At 36.0% G+C, this 20,399-nt stretch overlaps 2 protein-coding genes across 3 annotated transcripts; one reads left to right on the plus strand and one right to left on the minus strand.

The window, feature by feature from the left end:
- Positions 1-482: 482 nt before the first annotated feature.
- LOC110921515 (acyl-CoA-binding protein) lies at positions 483-2,485 on the plus strand. The gene is made up of 4 exons (XM_022165854.2): positions 483-624; positions 1,883-2,000; positions 2,086-2,148; positions 2,241-2,485. The coding sequence occupies exons 1-4, from the start codon at positions 613-615 to the stop codon at positions 2,318-2,320; spliced, it is 273 nt and encodes a 90-aa protein (XP_022021546.1). The 5' UTR covers positions 483-612; the 3' UTR covers positions 2,321-2,485.
- Positions 2,486-3,305: 820 nt separating this feature from the next.
- LOC110921773 lies at positions 3,306-8,034 on the minus strand. 2 transcript variants are annotated; one of them, XM_022166124.2, is made up of 4 exons: positions 7,277-8,034; positions 5,390-5,445; positions 5,111-5,303; positions 3,306-3,780 (listed from the first exon to the last, which is right to left on the minus strand). In XM_022166124.2, the coding sequence occupies exons 1-4, from the start codon at positions 7,877-7,879 to the stop codon at positions 3,409-3,411; spliced, it is 1,224 nt and encodes a 407-aa protein (XP_022021816.1). In that variant the 5' UTR covers positions 7,880-8,034; the 3' UTR covers positions 3,306-3,408. The 2 variants fall into 2 exon arrangements, with proteins under 2 accessions (XP_022021816.1, XP_022021815.1); XM_022166123.2 differs by having other exon boundaries at positions 3,306-3,783.
- Between the last annotated feature and the right edge of the window lie 12,365 nt (positions 8,035-20,399).

Here is a 20,399-nt window from a genome sequence, read left to right on the forward strand (position 1 = left end):
CTGACGGCTGAGATGATCGCGTACATAATGTAGGATAAGGGCTCTTGTACGTTAACCTAACTCATAGTATATAATCAAGAAAACTGGGAGGGTGTGCTAAGTTATGGAGCCTCAAGCTTCAGCTTATTTTATTTGTACAATCAAAACCACCCTAACAAAACCAAGTCTAGTTAAACTATTTATCGTGCCAAAGTAGTATGGGTAAGTAAGTGAATTGAGCTATACTCAAGCTTAACTTATTAAAAATGTGTAAGTAAGTGAATTGAGCTACTCAAGCTTAACTTATTAAAAGTTTTAACCAATGGTGGACCCATAAATTATCTGTTAGGGGTGCGGATAAGGGGTTCAATCATTCTAACCCTTGAGTTATGACTGTTAATTAGTTAAAATCAAGGGGTGCGAATTGAGTGTCATATGGTGAGTTCGGTTATTTCAATATCCCAAGGGTTAGAATTGTAAAGTTTATAAAAGTTGAGGGCATTTTTCTTGATCTCTCCGCCGAAACAAACAATCAACATCCTTTTTTCTGGCTATAAATGTTGCAACAAGAACTCATCACCCGTCACGAATACATCGCCACCGTCACTACTCACTCAATACTTTCGTCACGAAATGGGATTGAAGGTATCGTGTTTTCTTCTCTGATCTGTTAAATCAATTGAATTGAATTCTTTTTATCTATCTATTGTGCATATAGTTTTCGTTTGATCAATTGTTAGATATTCATCACAGATCTGATCTTGTTCATCATAGAATTAAATCACCTTATATATGAATTTTGGTATTGTGAAACGATGTCGTTTTGGGGATCAGGTGGTTTTAAACATCAGAGATTCCGTTGTAATTGATGTTTGAAATGTATAGATCAATGAATCTGGTTCTTAAAAGGATCAACATAATTCGCTAAATGGTGATCGGTGATTTACCAAGAATACGGCTAGGGTTTATTATTAAAGAAAAGAAAAGATAGGATGTAATCGAGCTAAGCCGATCCAGGTTGGGCTCGAGCTCGAACTTAAATGAGCCAGCTTGGCTCAGCTCGTTTATTTTAGCTTGTTTATTTTATGAACCTGGAAAATTTAAGCTCGGCTCATAAAATGTTCGAGCCAACTCGAGCATTTTTACCTTTTCTTTTACAAGTATTGATAAAATAAAAACAAAAACATAAATAAAAAATAACATAAACTTATGTATTATTTTTACTTTTTCTAATATATTTTAAAAACATAAAGGCATATTAAAAAAAAATAGAGTAAATTATGATTTTGGCCCCTGTGGTTATATCACTTATACTCTTTTAGCCCAAAAAGAATCTTTTAACATCTGAGTCCCCAACGTCTTTTTTTCCAACCCTTTTGGCCCTAACCCCTCCCATTTACTTTTGAGGGCCAAAGGGTTAGAAAAAAAGACGTTGGAGACTCAGATGTTAAAAGATTCCTTTTTAGGCTAAAAGTGTAAAAGTGATATAACCACATGGGCCAAAATCGTAATTTACTCTTAAAAATATTATGTGCATTATTTTTATTTTTATCTAATATTTTAATATGTTATTTAGTTAATTAATCTTGAAATGTTAACACTTTAACACCCCCTCTCCTAGACATTTTTAATCTTAATACATTTAAAAATAAAATAGTTCGAGCCAGCTCACAAGCTCTTTTCGAACGAGTCACGATCCGCGGGCTTTTTGAACACCCCTGTAAAAGAATAATAAGTTACATCAACAAAGAAAAGCAAGCCAATAAATAGGAAAACTTTATGTAGCTGATCTAATTAAAAGGGCCTGAAACATTAGGAGCCCAATAACTTATTATGCTAACAACATGATCTACTTACTTATCTTGTTTTAATAACTAATAATTTTGGTGCTTTTAACCTGCAGGAGGACTTTGAAGAGCATGCTGAGAAAGTCAAGAGTCTGACTAAAAAGCCCTCTGATGCTGACTTGCTCATACTCTATGGCTTGTTCAAGCAAGCCACAGTTGGACCGGTGAACACCGGTATGCATCATCTACCTGGTTAAGTATGTTTGTTTGTTTGTGATTATATCGCGTTCTAATGTCTTTCATTGTCTTGGATTTGCAGACCGTCCGGGCATGTTCAGCATGAAAGAAAGGGCTAAATGGGATGCGTGGAAGGCCGTTGAAGGTATTGTTTTGCTACTTAACAACAGTCACTGTTCAAAAATGTCAAGTGGTAATATTTGATTTACTAATGTGGTTTCTTTTTACTTTTGGCAGCGAAATCGAAGGAGGAAGCGATGAACGACTACATCACCAAGGCGAAACAATTGCTTGAAGCCGACGCTGCGGCTGCTTGAGTTGATGCAAGACTTGACTTTAAAGCTAATATGCATTAATCATTATGAATGTTTTATGTTTAAGTTGTTGGTGACTTCTATATAATGTGACTCCTAAAGTGTACTAGGTCCAGTTATGGAATGGTATATGAAATTGGAAATGAAACTGTTGGAATTTAGCCATGCTTTGTGTTTGTTATGTGTCCATTGTGTGGTTTTCATATCGGTTCTTTTATTATCGGACATTCTTGTAAATAGGACATGTTTATCAGTGGCAAAGCTTGAGATTTCCGACCGGGGGGTCGAAAACGTATATACCTAATAAATTCTATACGAAAACTACATACCGGACACTACTGAGCGAAAAGTTTGAGGGGTCCCCCGCGCGGGTCCCTACAAAGCTGCGCCCCTGATGTCTATCATATGGAAAATGGCAAATATGTTGCGTTCATGAGGAGGGTGACCTGTATGTAGAGATGCACAAAAAACCTGGTATCGGACCCGACCCAGAACCGGTTCCTACCCTATATGACGTGCGGGTACATACCAGTTCCAGACCTGGGTGTAGAAAAAGGGACTGACCCGGAACCACCGGACCTGGTTCCACCTCTACCCGGTCAAAACCCGGACCCGAACCAAACCAACCAAAACCCAAAAAAACCGGTCAAAACCTGAACGTGCCCGGAACCGGTCCTACCCTACGCAGTTCTTGACTTTGTTGAACAAACACGGACCTGGTTCCAGGTTCTAAAAAAAAAACCCGATTTGTGCATCTCTACTTGTATGAAGTGAGTCGTAGGGTGGCGGGTTGAATTTATGAGCAAAACACCACGTATCTATTCATGTCAAAATCATAAATTTAAATCCAAACACTTAGAATTGTTTTATTCGTGTCAAATTCATTAGTTTAAACCCAAACACTTACAATCGTGTAAGAGAAATGAGTCAAACGTATTCGTGGGTCGTGAGTAATGAGTCGTATCAAGTCATAAACGGGTTAAACGAGTTGACGGGTCAACAATCTGTATTTTTTAACACATCAGCGATTAGGCGAAAAGAGCATGTACAGAATCAATTGGTTTAAATTAGTCAAATAAGAAAAAATAAACTTATAATCTTTCCTGTTGAACAAAAGGATACCTTGGAGATATAAAATACTGGTTTACACACGAAGCACCGTCTCTTGCCAAGATCCCTTCAACGTCTCCAATGATTCTCGCTAACCATATCTCCAGATTCCGTTGAATATCCCTGAAATTGTTTCGTATGGAATTCAACGAGAGTCTAGTGGTTAACCGTGCACGCGCTTCCACCAGATCATTCCCATAATCGCATCCCACCCCTGTTTCCGTTTGTAATGCCGCCAATTTCTGCCCTGTTTCTGATGCTCGTTGCTGAAGCCGCAATGCTTCCAGTAAGAACTCGGTTTGTCTCTGAGTTCTGTACTCCAAACCCACGTTTGGTTCGCATGGATCGTTCTCCTGCTGACATATTAAACCGATAATTGTACCTTAGAAACAGTATAAATTCTCATCACCAATTGTACATTTGTACATGCATGCTTCAAATATTTGTAGCACAGAATGTGTACATCCAAATATTCAGCTTTTGTGTCTTCAAATATGATTACAAAAGTTGTATTATTTTATGGAAAAATTACAAGTTTTGTCCTTTATCTTTATACCACTTTTCAGGCGGTGTCCTTTTTAACGAATGTTGACAGGCGGTGTCCTTTACTAGGTATTTTGTTGCAAGTTTAGTCCTTTACACCCAACCCAGTTAAAAAACCTTGTTAATTGTTGACAGGCGGTGTCCTTTACTAGGTATTTTGTTGCAAGTTTAGTCCTTTACCTAGGTATTTTGTTGCAAGTTTAGTCCTTTACACCCAACAATTAACAGGGTTTTTTAACTGGGTTGGGTGTAAAGGACTAAACTTGCAACAAAATACCTAGTAAAGGACACCGCTTGTCAACATTCGTTAAAAAGGACACCGTCTGAAAAGTGGTGTAAAGATAAAGGACAAAACATGTAATTTTTCCTTATTTTATTTATAACCTTTCTTTTCTAATAAAAAGAAATTAGGAGGTTGTATGCAATGACTCTGGGCGAACTTTTAACCCGTTTGCTTGTTTTATTTTTAGCTATTTTTATTTTAGAGTAGAATGCCATTTTCGTCCCTGAGGTTTGACCAGTTTTGTTACTTGCGTTCAAAGGTTTGTTTTTCCGCATCAGGATCCAAAAGGTTTGAAATCTTGCCATTTTCATCTGGCTCGTTAACTCCGTTCATTTTTCTCCGTTAAGTGAGGGTATTTTCGTCTTTTTGTTAACTTAAAGGGCAATTCGGTCTTTTGAATACTTGTACACTATGCTAAATGCTTGTATATCAAGTGAAAAAAGACCGAATTGCCATTTAAGTTAACAAAAAAGACGGAGATACCCCTGACTTAACGGAGAAATATGGATGGAGTTAATGAGCCGAATGAAAATGGCAAAATTTCAAACCTTTTGGATCCAGATGCGAAAAACAAACCTTTAGACGAAAGTAGCAAAATTGGCCAAACCTCATGGACGAAAATGGCATTTTACTTATTATCATGGCCGAGTACTCCCCGAGTAGTCGCTACAAGGTAGGCTGCCGGGGCGACTTTCTTCAACTCCGACTAATTACTCGGAATCGATCAAATGCGGTCAACATCGGCCAAAATCGGATCTAGTAGGTCAACTCGGCAGATTTATGATAGTCAACGGTTTCGTGAAAAATTACTATGGTGTGCGTGTGAGTAGCATTTAGCAAGAAAGTTAAGTCGGTACCATTCTTCCGCAAAGATCATCAATTTTTCCAGCAAGAGCTTGATATCTTTTTGCCTGCTTTTTCATTAACGTTGGAACTTTTGACAAATCATTTGCACCGATTTTTTCCAAATTCTGAAGCTCTTGTTCAAGGAGTTTTAACTTTGCAGAAACGCCCGATGAATCACCATCCACCTTCCAAGGGGACTCTCTCCTAATAAAAATAAAAAATAAATGAATAAAACCTTTAATATTTTGAAAGATGCATGCTTCAGAAACACATGTATCAAACGAGAGTACCTCGTTACATAATGCTTTAAATCATGAACTGGTTCAACGGGATCGTATTGTACACCCTGCAGAAGATTAAGAGTTCAGAAAGTCAACCCTTTTGGTCAACGATAAGTTCACAAACACATCATCCAACTTTCTAAGTTGTAGAGAATTATTCAAGATTATCTTAATAAGTTCTTTGGCGTATGTGAAATCTTCACAACATACTAGGTTTGACTTCCAAAGTCAAAATTCACCATTTTAAACAATGTAGCCATACAAAAGCACAAAGCCTTTGGCTTTTAGTGTATTAAAATTTATCTTGCCTTTAACACATTTCTGCACAACTTGTCTCCGCACGAAATAACTCCAAATTAAGATACCTTACAACTAACAGAGTATTTAAACAATCTGCCCGCTCAAACCGCCAGAAGGACAGTAAGACCACCCGTAGCGGTAGAAATTTGGGCCTTTTTTTCGGCCAACCACGCCCGAAAACGCCGAAGACCCGCCCCCTGGGCGTTTTTGCTCAATTTTTTCGATTTGGCGTGTTTGAAACCACGCTTGAACAATTTGAAACCAACCAATAACGGTCAAAAGCAACGGATAGTTTTTACTATTTTTTTTTCCTTTCTCACCTTTATATATATACACACTACAAATCACATTTTTTACAAACAAAAACCTATACAATCTCAAATATTAAACCATTTTTATAAAAAGTTGGATTCCCCTAGTTCCTCGTCCATCGCCGATTATTACTGTAGAGAGTTTTTAACGGATGAAGGTGAATCCACCAATGAGGAGGTCCAGCAAGAGGCGGTTACGAGTGCTTGTCAACTAGCGGTGCGATATATGAAGCATTGTAGCTGGCCCGAACGTGAAATTAAAACAAGAGATTATATTGAACGAGACCAACGTGGTCGACTCGGTATATCCCAGCTGAGGAAGACGAAGATGACGAGAATGACGAAAGCGAAGACGAAAATTAATGTATTTTTTTAAGTATGATCGTTTTTATTTTATTTTATTTTTAGTATTGTAATTTTTTTATTTAATGAAATATTATTAGTTTTTAAATTAAAAAAAACAATGATTGTGTAATGATTGGTTGGGGCATTATTGGGCATTATTCCACTACATAATGCCCCCTTGCTGGCTGGACTGACACATGGCAGTAAACGCCCAAGGGTGGGGGCATTATTCACTAAACCACTACACATGGTCTAAAAGAAAAATCAACACAACTGGATCATAAATTAAGTATGGACCATAAAAAAGTCAACAATGGAGGGTTTCAACTTTCATGAACACTGGTTGCCATTGATGAAGTGGTCCAACTTTCATCCATAGGGCACAAACTACAATTGATTGTAACCATCCACCACCACTAAACTAAAAAAGGGCTATTCATCGTCTCGTCGCACAATTATCTAAAACGTCTAGTTCAATACTTATGTAGAGCCAAAATGCCACCCTATGCTTGATAAAGACTTAAGTAAAGGCGATATGATAGATTGATATCTTACTATCTCTCAAGAAGGTATACTTATATCACTAAACATACTAAATCCCTATCAATTAAGGGGCTGTTTGACAACATCTGAATGGTTAAGTGCTGAACTAGTAAGAGGTCTGAATCATTAAGAGCCTGTATAATGCTTAACCGTTTAGAGCCAAATGTCTGATCATTCAGATTAGAGGTCTTAACCATTCAGAAGCAAATGTCTGAACCATTCAGACATCTGCTCGTGAAACAAACAGTCTGAACCATTAAATGCTGAACCAGTAAGAGGTCTGGACCGTTTTGAGCCTCATTAAGAGGTAATTAACACAAACTAGTATAACAATCTTGTACAGGAAACAAACATAATGAAGAACATACATATAAACTTCAATCAAGATTAAACAAACCTGCCAAAGATTGGATCTTTCTGCCAAGAACTTCGAAACCCCCGAACCCGAAAACTCGGAAGGACCAAACTTATAACCCCCATCATAAACTGACCCCAAATCATCCACATTATGAAAACCCCTCTCCATATAATAATCCCCCACAACACCATTACACTTAACCTTATAATTATCACTAATACCATCATCATCATCCACCCTATTAGTTATAAAATTCAGCAACTCGTCTCTCTCACTCACTTCCCTTTTCAACTCATCAACCCTAACTTCAAGATCTTCAACCTTAGCTCTCAAATCAGCAATCTCTTCAAGATTATCATCAATCTGCCGGAGCAGACGCTTCTCCTCCTGCTGCCACGAGTGACGATGGCTGGCAAAAATCTCAACAACCCTTGCATTCGCCTTTGAATCCTCTTTTCTTCTTGAGTAGAGCTGATCAAGCTGTTGTTCAGCTTGTAGTAGCTTTTTTGTGAGTGATTTGTTGTGGGTTTGTAGAGATGGGATCAAGGAAAGGGAGTGTTTGGGTAAGAGGTGTAAGAAGATTGTGAAACTTATGCCGAGATAAGAGGAGAATAGGTCTTTGTGGGTTTGTTGTGTAGCCATGGGTTGATATAGAAGGGTTTTGGGGTGGAGTTAAGTGTGGGTTTTGATCATGGGTGAAGTGGAAGTGGAAGAATCCATGGAGTTTGTTTTGTGTTGTGTTGGATGGTGTGCAGTGCAGGCTTTTTTGTAATGGCTTTGTGGCTAAAATGTTGAGAAAGTAGGTGTAGAATGTTCTAGTGATATGGGTATTTGGATGTTTGAGTGTTTGACCTTGTAAAAGTTTCATTTTTTTTTGAACGGCAAATTTGGATCACTGACAGACTACTGGAGTATCATCGTGTCACCAGTAGAACCACCCGATCATATTCATCTCCACTAGGCAATAATGCCTACACACCAATTCAGGAGGAAACCCAATAAATCTGGAAAAAACCCCCTTTGTGGGAATCGAACCCATGACCTAGTGGTCATAAGCCTTATCCCACCACCAAGATACCACTAGGCTATGATGCCATAGGTTTGTAAAAGTTGCATTATGGTGTATGTTGAAATCAAGAAATGATTAGAACTAAAAATCATACATGTTACAAGTTTGTAAGATATTAAAAGCAAATACATGTTTCTTAAAAAAAATAAAATGAAAAAAAATCATAATGAGGAGCATCATGTAGCTTAGTATTAGCCGACATGGTATAGCTCAGTTGGTCAGGGGAGTTTTTCGTAAGGCTTCTTCTCTGGGGAAGTCTCAGGTTCGATTCCTGTTGTGTATATATTGGGATTTCAGTATGGAGTTGGGCTTGGACAGCGTTTAAGAGCTTGTCTCGCCCTGTGAGGTAGTGAGTCCTTTGGCCCGTACAATTGTTGTTTGAAAAAAAAAATATAGCTTCGTATTAAGTTTTTTTCTTAACTGTAGAAATCTATATAAAATATAGAAACAAGTAGCAAAAACTAACAAGTGAAAACCTCAATGAAAATTGTTACAAATTACATCTCCAATGTTAAAACCACACCACCTTTTCTAATTCAACTCTCTAAACTTCAATCTAATTCTTTTTATTATATTTTAATGGCTAAACTCCTAGTCCTGTGGAGGGTAATGGCTAAATTCCCCTTGATTCGAAATCCTGACCTCCCTAGAAAAATCCCTTACAGGGAAATCCCTGGCTGTGATCAAATCAAAAGCCTGATAACACTTCGATATATTTCTAATCCATAAAAAAGAGCTTTCCTTGATTTTTTTCAATTGTTCTACACAAAGATAAATGGATCAAATCAAAAGCCTGATAACACTTAGAGGTCATTAAATAAATGGATATAATGTTCTACACAAAGATAAATAAAACTTTATCAATCCTTTCAACGTCTCGGTTCTTTTCCTAATTCCTATATTTACATTCAGATTGAGGGGGAACAGTTTCCGTTTTTTATTGGCTGAGATGGGCGGCCAATGGCATCACTAGGTTTTTATGTTACAACATGATTAGGCTGGAGGGTGTGGGGCTTCATCACTGTCACCTCACCATGTATAGCGCCCATATGGGCTCCATCACCACACCCTCCAATTGAAGAGGGGGGCGCCATGGCTTGGGCTCCATGGTGGTAACTAGTGGTAACGCCCAATTTGAATAATTCAGGTGAGGCCCATTAGTTTTCAACCAATCAAATGTTTTTTTTTTTAATTTTGTTTAATAGGGGCTCCATCCACACCATGTAAATTAAAAAGGGACTCCATAGGTAAGGTGGATCCTAGGTGGACTTGATAAAGCCCCATAAAGCTCCGACCACACCTCATAGCCTTAGGCAAAACATATCTTAGCATCAAAAGGCTATGTAGTGGAGTGGTTTCTAATTATGTTGTAGCATGATTAGGCAAATGAAACTACCCAGGTTCAATCCCGGTCAACGCATTTTCTCCTAGGGGTGTGCAGAATTCGTTTCGAATTCGAAAAAATTCGAAATTCGTTTAAATTCGATTCGATTATCAAGAATTCGTTTCGATTATAAGAATTCGAATTCGATTCAATTCGAGTCAAGTAAATTGAATACGAATCGAATACGAACTGAATATGAATTTATAATTTCAAATTCGATTCGAAATTCGAATAAAAATTATACATTTTTATTTATTATTTTTTTATATAATACATATATAACTTTTATTAGGCTATACTATAACTTATTTTCAATTTTTTTCCAAGTATTAAAATTACTCATTACCAAACCCACTACATGGCCCATAACTAATACCTAAGTAACAAATCTATCAATAGATTTCTAAGCGTAAAAATATTAACTTGTAATGTGTAGTGGTTATTCCCGACTTCTCGTTTTGAATTTTAGACTTGTGGTACTTTATTTGGAACTTTTTATTGTGATATCGTATTTTATGGCTGCTTTAAAATTTATGTTTCATTTTGAAAGTTTTTTACATGTTTTTAAAGAATCTGATTAAATCGAATTTATTCGAAGTCGATTCGAATTCGAATTTTTAATCGAATACGAATTGGGTTTTTTATTCGAATACTAATTCGAATCGAATTCGGTACGTTTTAATCGAATTCGAATCGAATACGAATACGAATTCAAGGAAAAATAAAAATTATTCGAACAATTCGATTCGAATAATTCAAAAATTCGATATTCGATTCGATGAACACCCCTATTTTCTCCATTTTTGAAAGATTATACATTTAAATCCCATGAACTCTCTTCTTTTAAGATTATACATTTAAAATGGGAAAATGTCACACAAATGTAACCAAGTTTGTTGGTTGTTCTAATTAAGTCATCCAAACTTTATTTGTCTATCTAAAATAACTAAACTTTATATTAATGTTCTAATAATGTGTAATTAGCAGGTCATCAGGTTACCGTTTTTTTTTTTCCTTATTTCTTATTTTTTTAAAGCTTATATAAATATAAATATTATTTGTATTAGGAAAAAATATTTTAAACCCTAAAAACCTGCAAGACGTTTCATTCCAATTATCCATTGAGCAAACAGGCTTCAACGACCTTAAAGACTTCAACGAACTTCAAGATTTTGACAACCTTCAAGACTTCGATGACCAATCTTCAACCCGTGCAATTCTTTGATGACAACCAGATTGATTTTTTTTATATTGGAAAACAAAATCTAGTTGGCAATCGGAAACCCTTGACCAGGTTGTTTTTGATGCAAGATTGATAAATTATAGAGTTAAATCGGGTATTGGAAACCCTCGATTGGGTTGGTTTTGATCCAGAGAAACTAATTTAAATAATCATATCCATAATAATAAAGTTAAAGAATTGATAGTGTTGCTCAAATAATGTCATGGTGATGATTTCGGCCATTTTTTATTTGCCTTTGACCATCGTAAACTAATAAATAATCATATCAAACAGGTTGTCTTTAAAATTTAACATTAGCAGATTGGTTTTTTATAGTTCAGAGATCAAAGAGTTTTATATATATATATATATATATATATATATATATATATAGGGTAGGGATATGGTAAAAAGTGTCTAAAATGTAAGAAGGGTAAGAAGTGTTTTAAACCATTGGATATTTGATCTAATGGTTGAGATCAATATGGTATAAAAATGTAAATTGTGTTTTAATTAGAGGGACCTTATGTAAAATTGAAGGGCAATAGTGTCTTTTTCAACGTTTCAAATATGGTAACCGTATTCTACACAACCAAAAACACCTACATTCACTCCTTTTTCCTTAATTATAGGAATTAATTACCAAGATCTAAATCGGAAGCCTCTTTGTTTTATATAAGATTCAATGCGTGGTGTTTTACGTTAAGAAGAACTGTAATCAGATTCATGGCGTAGTGTTTTATCTGGAGACATTGTTCATGGTGTGGTGTTTTATCTGGAGACATTGTTCATGGTGTGGTGTTTTATCTGGAGACATTGTTCATGGCGTCGTGTTTTATCTGGAGACATTGTTCATGGCGTGGTGTTTTATCTGGAGACACTGTTCATGGTGTGGTGTTTTATCTGGAGACACTGTTCATGGCGTGGTGTTTTAAACATCTGGAGACATTGTTCATAGCATGGTGTTTTATCTGGAGACATTGTTCATGGGGTGGTGTTTTATCTGGAGACATTATTCATGGCGTGGTGTTTTATCTGGAGACATTGTTCATGGCGTGGTGTTTTGTCTCCAGATAAAACACCACACCATGAACAATGTCTCCAGATAAAACACCACACCATGATTCAAGTCATGGTGTTTTATTTGGAATCCCAATCAACCTTCTATGAATATAACACCATACAACTTAATAGAACCCGTTTCATACCAAACATTATATAAAACAAACTTTATCAAATAACTCATGTTTTTTCATGAAAAAAAATATAGATGAAATCCATGAAAACACAGTAAGTTTTATTGTATATTTTTCCTCAACGCAATATGTATATAAACGACACCATACAAACAATTGTTTTATGCAATAAAACACCACACATGAACCTGTATCGCTCTCTTCCATTTGTGATTTTCGTAATGAAAAAATTGCTCCAAAATTGCAGAGAAAAAAAAATACTTTTGAACCTGAATTAATGAACGAAGATGATATAATACTAGTTAATGATTGATTCTGATGATATAGTCTCCTAAATTAACTCCAAAACAGTTACACACAATTAATTGATAAGAAAAGGTAAATTACTAATGTACCCTTTTGAATTAATTGAGAAGAGAGACACTTGTCATTCCAAAATTATTTCTTACACTTCTTACAAAAGCCCCACTTTTTACAGGATCCTCTACCTATATATATATATATTAAAGTTGTTTGCATAAGTCTCAATGACGAACGAAGAAGATTGTTTAAACATTAAACTGATTCTTAAAATAACAATGTTATTGCTTAATTTCAATTAGATGAAAAATATAGGTCTTAATTTATATTTTCCACATCATTAATAATAATAAAACCTGACACATCATCATGGTAACCTATTAACCTGATAATTACATAGTATTAGAACACAAAATGAAACTCTATTGATTTTAGAGAGACAAAAAAAGTTTCAGTGACTTAATTGTAACAGTTGACAAACATGGTTACATTTCTATAAAGTTACCCCCATTTAAAATCCCTAAAGTTTAGCCAGTTTTTTACTTTTATTTTACTTTACTCTTGATCTTTAATTAAGTTACTCTCAAGTTCCTAAACTTTATTAAAAAACTTTCTTTGATGAGCATATTTTTATCGACGTCTCGATGTAATTTCTATTGAGATCATGTTATAAATAGTATCTACAAGTAGTCGAAACACAAATATACATGTTATCAAACTTAGAAATGTTCGTGTTATTGTGTCACACCGCGAACGAGGCATAAAACTAGTTGTATACAAGAAGCAATACCGTTGCCGCCAATTAAACACGCTATCAATCATTCTTTGGATTATTTGTTTAATTATCTGAAATACTAGTTTATATTTCATATCCAAGAATATAAAATTCATATTTCATATTTCATATCCTAGAATATAAAAAATGAAAGGAATAATGGAATTTAATAATTCTAACTTTCACCAGTTGGTCGACAACGAACCCAACTTCAAAAATAACCACTGGTGGTCCTAACTTTTGACATTTTGTAAAACATTGGACCCTTGCTGGGAGAATAGGAGAGGGTGGTCCCAACTTCAAAAATTGGACCACTGCCGGTCGCCACTAACATCCCTTGTACGGTGTTAGCAAGGGTCCAATGTTTTACAAAAAGTCAAAAGTTAGGACCGCCAGTGGCTATTTTTGAAACTGGATCCGTTGCCGGCCAGCTGGTGAAAGTTGGGATTATTAAATTCCATTATTCCAAAATGAAACTATAAATCTCAATGATGACTTAATACTTAGCAATTAAAGCTGGAAAAGCTCCGAGTTGACATGCCAATTAATTTAGGATAAGATTAACCTCCAACATGATTGCCAATCTTTTCAATAAATTTGGCCCATATATATCTGATAACCTTCTCCCACTTGTAAAATTGAAGTTGTTTTGCAGAGTTTTATTAAAGGAGAGAAAGAAGAGAAAATAAGAGGTTTTTTTTGCCTAAATTTAATATTTTCAATTTGGAAAGAAACGGAGAGAAGAGAAAAAAAATGAGAGAATCATTTCTTTTCTCCCCTTAACTTAACTCGGGAACACAGCGTTAGGGAGAACATAAAAACTCGAACCCGACACAAAGATATAAAACACCCGGGATGGATATTCATCTATGGGTTAAGACATTAATTTTAGAACATTTATGGTTAAGACCATAGTTACCTAACTCGCGGTTCGCTCCGGTACGGGTACGTGGTTTGGGTACGCGATTCGCTAGAGATGACGTTTTCGGTACGGAGGAGGGTAGGTTCATTTCGGTACGAACCGGTACAGTGTACCATGGAGTCCGGTTCGGTGTACACAAATTAAAACAGAAATTACCAAATTCCAAAATTCAAATTACCAAACATAATGTAAACTAGTGAAGATAGAGGGGGTTAAATGTTTAAATACACAAACTACTTTTATACTTTTTATGTAAAAAAACTACAAGTATTAGGGCTTAAATGTAAACTAGTAAAAATAGAGAGGTTAAATGTTGAAATAACTAAACATATTTAAACCCTAAAAAGCCCTAAAACACCTACGCAGCCGTTGTCTTCTTCTACATGGTTCTGTCTTCTTCTTCCCTTTCTTCGTGGTTTCAGGGCCGATCGTCGGAATTCGTCATATGGAACGTCGATCCTTATCATTCTGGAACACCGAACCTTATCATTCTGGAACGCCGCACCTGAGAAACTCTGATCGCCGGACCTAATCAATTTGGATCGCCGGACCAGGACGTTCCGGATCGGTAGCGAATTGCGATTGGGTACACCACGATCCAATACGTGGATCGTGGGTACCCTAGCGATTTAGGTAACTATGGTTAAGACATGTATGGTAGTAGGTCATAATCGTACGATCGCTCGAAATTGATCTCATAGTGTTTATCCGTATCAAAATAGAATATATTAATATTTTATGTAATATTATAAAGTATAATGAATAGCATTATGAAGTCGTTATAAATTGTTGTGTCAAATATATTGATGGGTTCATTTTTTAACACACCTTAAGGAGTATAATTGATTGTTTAATTAATTTTATGTTATTTATGTATCAGGCCTGGCCCAAAGCAAGTGCAGTGTGTGCTATGGAACAGGGCCCAAAACCTTTTAGGGCCCAAAAAAATTCATATTATTATTATTCTTATATATATATATATTAAACCTTATTTCTTAAACTTTAATGCAGCTGAGTTGGTTGTGTGCAATCTTGTTTACATAATAGACGCGGGATCGATCCCGTACCTGGTTACCTATTTTATTTCTGAACCCAGCATCATCAAATTTTTTTTGTCTGCATTGATTTTGGGCCCCATTTGTAAGTTTGATAGTATCTGCATACATTTTTGTAATCTTATGATTTTGGCCCACCAAAGTGGCTAGTATATAAATATTATCTTTTTTTTAATCTAAATTTCTTTTTCCTCTAAATATAATCAAAACTGCTACAACAGTATAGAGTAGCTAAAGTTATGTCTCATATAAATCCTTTGAATTATAGGTCTCATAAATATTATTATTAAAAGTTATTTTGTTTAATCTTATATTATAGATTTTTTAAGAATTTTTTAAGATTTTAACATAACATTATATTTATTTTAAACTCAATAAACAAACTTATTTTAAATTAAGCTCATTACTCTTTTACTCATCAATACCAATTAGTTAAGTTTGAAACTATATAAAATTGGCCCAATAGTTTAATTAAAGTTTAAACCTAACTAAAGTTTAAACCGTTTTAAATTGGCGCAAAAGGGCCCGTATTTCTCAACTCGCACAGGGCCTAATTTTTTTTTAAGATTTTCGGAGACGGCCCTGTTATGTATACTATATTGTGATGTATATATCATTTCATAGCTTTTGATGAAATCTGAGCTAAATGGAGATATTTAAGCTAGTTATGATCGAGTTTAAGAAAAAGAACTGATTAAAAGTCGAGAATTAAAGGAAGTATACGTGGATTTCAATCTCAAATCTATTGGGCCACAAATAAGATATATATGGGCTACTACTCAATTGGTATTTTAATTTTGAAGCAAGTTGGACTTTGGGGCAGCCCATAAAAGCAAAAGCAAAAGAAAAAGAACAAAAGGGTTCCAATTTAAGCGGGCAAGCGACAGTTTGTTTTTTTCGTGATCATAACTACGAGTCTACGATTATGGTTTGGTTGCTTGTGTTTAATTTTGATGTGTAGTAATTATATTCGACACTTAAATGTTTATTGAATTGTGACTCGTGTCCATGAACACAATACAGTTTTTGTTATGTGGCTAATCAAATTCACACATTAACATGATAGAAAATCAACTTTAGTGTTATGAACTTGCGTTTAAGCATTTAAATGCTTAGCCCGATGGTGCCATCTCACAGTATTCAATAGTTAGTGTAATTAGGAGATGTAATGTTAGTGTGATTAGTGAATACTACCAACTAGTGCAATTCCATCATAGTTAATGTAGGGTTGTTTGGCAACTTCCAAATGGTTAAGTGCTGAACCAGTAAGAGGTCTGAACCATTAAGAGCCAGCATAATGCTTAACCGTTCAGAGGCAAATGTCTGACCAATTCAAATTAGATGTATTAACCATTCAGACTCAGTATAATACTTAACCATTAAGAGGCAAATGTCTGAACCATTCAGACATCTGCTCGCGAAACAAACAGTTTAAACCATTAGTGCTGAACTAGTAAGAGATATGAACCATTAAGAGTCTCATTAAGAGATAAACAAATACCCCCGTAGTGTGTCAAATTGTATCTAAGGCTAATCCAGAATCAATGTATAGTGTGTCTATGTAGTAGATTAAACATTTATCAAATGGCTTGTAACCTAACCTGATGGTAAGGTGTTGCCCCACAAGTGGTGTTGTATCTAGTCTTTTCATGGACACCGCTATAAATTTACGAGTAGTTTTAGCGGGTATGTGAGTTTGTTGATCTAAGAAAAAACAGATCAGTCAAGTGCTTTGGGAGTAGATTTTAGGTTGTTTGGAATGGCTTGTAATTAACTCATAATTCCATCGAGTTGCCTTGGCTTGAGTTACTTGACTCGTGAAAATCTAAGCTGAATTTGAGATGATAGTGGCTTGTTAGAATAAATTTCCATCCTTGATTTGTCTTGTGTATTGGTAGTTTGATACAATGCTTTTTGAGACTTGTATAAACTTGTTATTTGAAACTTGTATACTATAGTTGAATACGTGTTTAATTTCCAGCTTATATTGAAGGTAAGATCATTTATAATGGGAAGCTTAAAGATGTAGTCACGTCAGACGTCACCCATACTAAAGCGTTTTCCCCTTTCATAGCACATAGTGGCGAAGCTTGAAAATTTCCACCGGGGGTCGGAAGTCACCAAACCTAAAAATTCTAAATAACTAATTTTTTATATAACCGGGGGTCGAAAATGTATACACCTAAAAAATTATATACGAAGCGTACATACATAACAACATAACAACACTTAGTGAAAAGTTCGGGGTTCGGTTCGGCTCGACTCGTGATCGTGATCAGCCTTATTCTTGGTTTTAGGGTTTAAAAAACGAAACACGCCTCCTGAGTCCTGCCGTCCCACTACCAGACGCGACTTCAGTCCTTCACCGTCGTCGTCGCCACTGCTTCGGCGACTTCAATCGGGTTTCTGTCGGTTGGTTCTTGTACGGCCTCGTTTTTTAACCCCCCCAAGGTTCGATTTCCTTCTTTTCATTTTCCAATATCATGATCGTTCGTTGTTAATTCTACAGCAATCAACCTTCAATTTAATGTTTGTGTTAGTTTCGTACGAATTAGGGTTTCATTTTTGCTCGAATCGAATAAAACTGCTCATATCACTCCCTATGTAGATTATAACATGTATACCAAATCATAATTATGATTTGTTTATATATTCACTGTGCTTCCTTTGATGCTTTCGTTTCACATATATTTGTACTGATGCGTTAAAGTTGCTATACAGTATACACAGTCTGCTTGAAATGAATTATGTTGAATTCTTGTAAGCTTCTTCAATTATCACCATGTGTATTCGCGTTTCATCACATTATCATGCTCATCATAAAAACCGAGAATTGACAGTCTCCTTGAATGTCGAATTTGAGTAAGCTTCTACGTAATTACCATATTCACCTTTGATCCTATGTAATGTGGTAAAATATCGGATATCGGTCAAGGACCGATATTTGAGTTAGGTTATCTCGGTGGCATAGTTATTAAAGCGAGCGCCCAGACGCACCTAGGCGCAAATAAATCCCCGGGCCCAACGAATCGCCCTGAGTGCGCCTCGCACCTTTAGTAACTATGCTTCAGTTCATAGTTATTAAAGAGAGCGCCTAGGCGTAAATAAAGCCTCGGGCCCATAGTCACATGGTTTGTGGTACGCTCCGGTACGGGAACGTGAAACGGGGTCGCAATTCGCTAGGTCTCTAAAATTCGGTACGATCGGGGGTAGGCTCATTTCGGATCGCTTCGGTACGATTTACCATATAATATGGTATGATGTACATGTTGAAGTTAACTATAAATAAGTTGGAGGTTCTTAAAACCAAGATCTTGACATAGTTTGGATAAGCAATACCAACATCCTTCAAAGCAAGATCTTGACATACATGAAGAGAAAAGTTGAAAACAAACTTGATAGAAATTGGCCGGATTATCTTCAAAGTTTCTCTACGGCACAAACCGCCCTGAATTAGAGAAAATGGACCTCACCATGGTGTTCGGAACGTCGAAATTAGCAGACAAAGTGTACCTTTGGCCAGAAAACGGTCGCCGAAAGGTTCGCCGGCATGTGCCGCCGTGGTCGGCTGCCGCTGCCGCCATGGCTCCGCCGTGTGGTGGCTGGATTCTGGTCGACGGATCTTGTGTTATAGAGAGAGAATGTAGAGAGAGGTTAGAGAGAAATGAGGCAGAGAGATAAAATGTTTGTGAATAATGAAGGATGTTGAGGTATATAAGGGTTTATATACCTAAGTTTTGGTGGAGTGGGTTTGAACTTTGAAGCCCATCAGTCAAGCTCATCCTTCTTCAGCCCACCATTGTCTGGACACAACTCCGTTCTAGCTTGTTCTTGCGTCAGAATTCTCATTTTCTCGCATAAATTTCAATACAAATTAGTTTATAAATTAAAATAATTATTTTTATGCTCAAAATATTAGTATTTTTCTGATATGGAATTAAATGTCGCGCACACGCGCTACGTGTTGAAATCGCGTAAGTTGATCTACTTGTCGATTCTTGTAGTTTCAATGACCCGAAAGTTACTGTAACTTATAAACATACTTTTTCAATAATACATAAGTATTCTAAACATATTTATTACGATTAACGCACGAATTCTTGTTATCCCATGCGTAGTGTTAACCTTATACATGTCAAAACACTATGTATCTCTCATAAATGCTAACTTTTAAATCTTAAAGATACAATTTCTTTCTTAATCATAAAGTTTATAATAGAGAGTCAAACATTTGTCTTGAGTTATATTTTCGGTTGAGTCTTTGTTTTCCTATACATTAATCGGGTTTTTCAATCTTAGTGTGTTCTTAAATAAACATTAGTTTTTATCTACATCTTATTTTAAGATGGTGTTTGTTTTTCTAAAAAATATTTGCATAGGCTCTTCTGTATATTCCACACAGACAATGCGATCTGCAGACTGTTTGTTTTTTCAAATATGTTTCATTAGAAAACATTTTCGCGAGCTCTTGTTGGTGCATACTTAGACCAACCACTTTTATGATCTTCTAAGGTTTGTAGAGAATTAAACACCACCACCGTCCATCAACATCACCATCACCATCACCATCACCACCGTCCACCACCCCCGTCCAACACCACCACCCATCATCCACGTCCACCTCCCACCACCACCGCCACTAGGGATGGGATTGGTATCATACCCATACCGGTACAGGTACTGAAAATACTGATATCGAATTTGAACAAAACTGGGTACCAAATACATAGGTATCGTACGGGTACGAGTATTTTCGATACAGTACCCGCTTTGGTACCATTTTGTTTTTATATAATTTTTAAGCACTTGTACGGGGTACTAAATAGGTAAAATTGACATGAGTACCAATATAGTACGGGTGCCAAATATGTAGAATTGGTACGAGAACCAATATAGTACGGGTACCGTGTAGGTAAAATCAATACAAGTACTATAAATACCATAACACGAGATAAAACATAATATAAAAAACTTTTAAAGGTCTATATAAAACTGAGTACTGATATATGTACCAAATACCTAAAATTGGTACGGGTACAGGTACGGTACGGGTACGAGTACGAGTATTTGGGAAAAAAGGCTCATCCCTAACCGCCACCACCATTGTCCGTACACCATCCACCAGTTTATATGTGTGTGTGTGTGTGTGTATATATATATATATATATTAAGGCCCTTTAGCTATCTTTCAATGATCTCGTGAAGTCCCTCTAGGTATTAGCATGTGAATCTTCCAACT

This window comes from Helianthus annuus, chromosome 17 (assembly GCF_002127325.2).
Source record: "Helianthus annuus cultivar XRQ/B chromosome 17, HanXRQr2.0-SUNRISE, whole genome shotgun sequence".
Classification (NCBI taxonomy): Eukaryota; Viridiplantae; Streptophyta; class Magnoliopsida; order Asterales; family Asteraceae; genus Helianthus; species Helianthus annuus.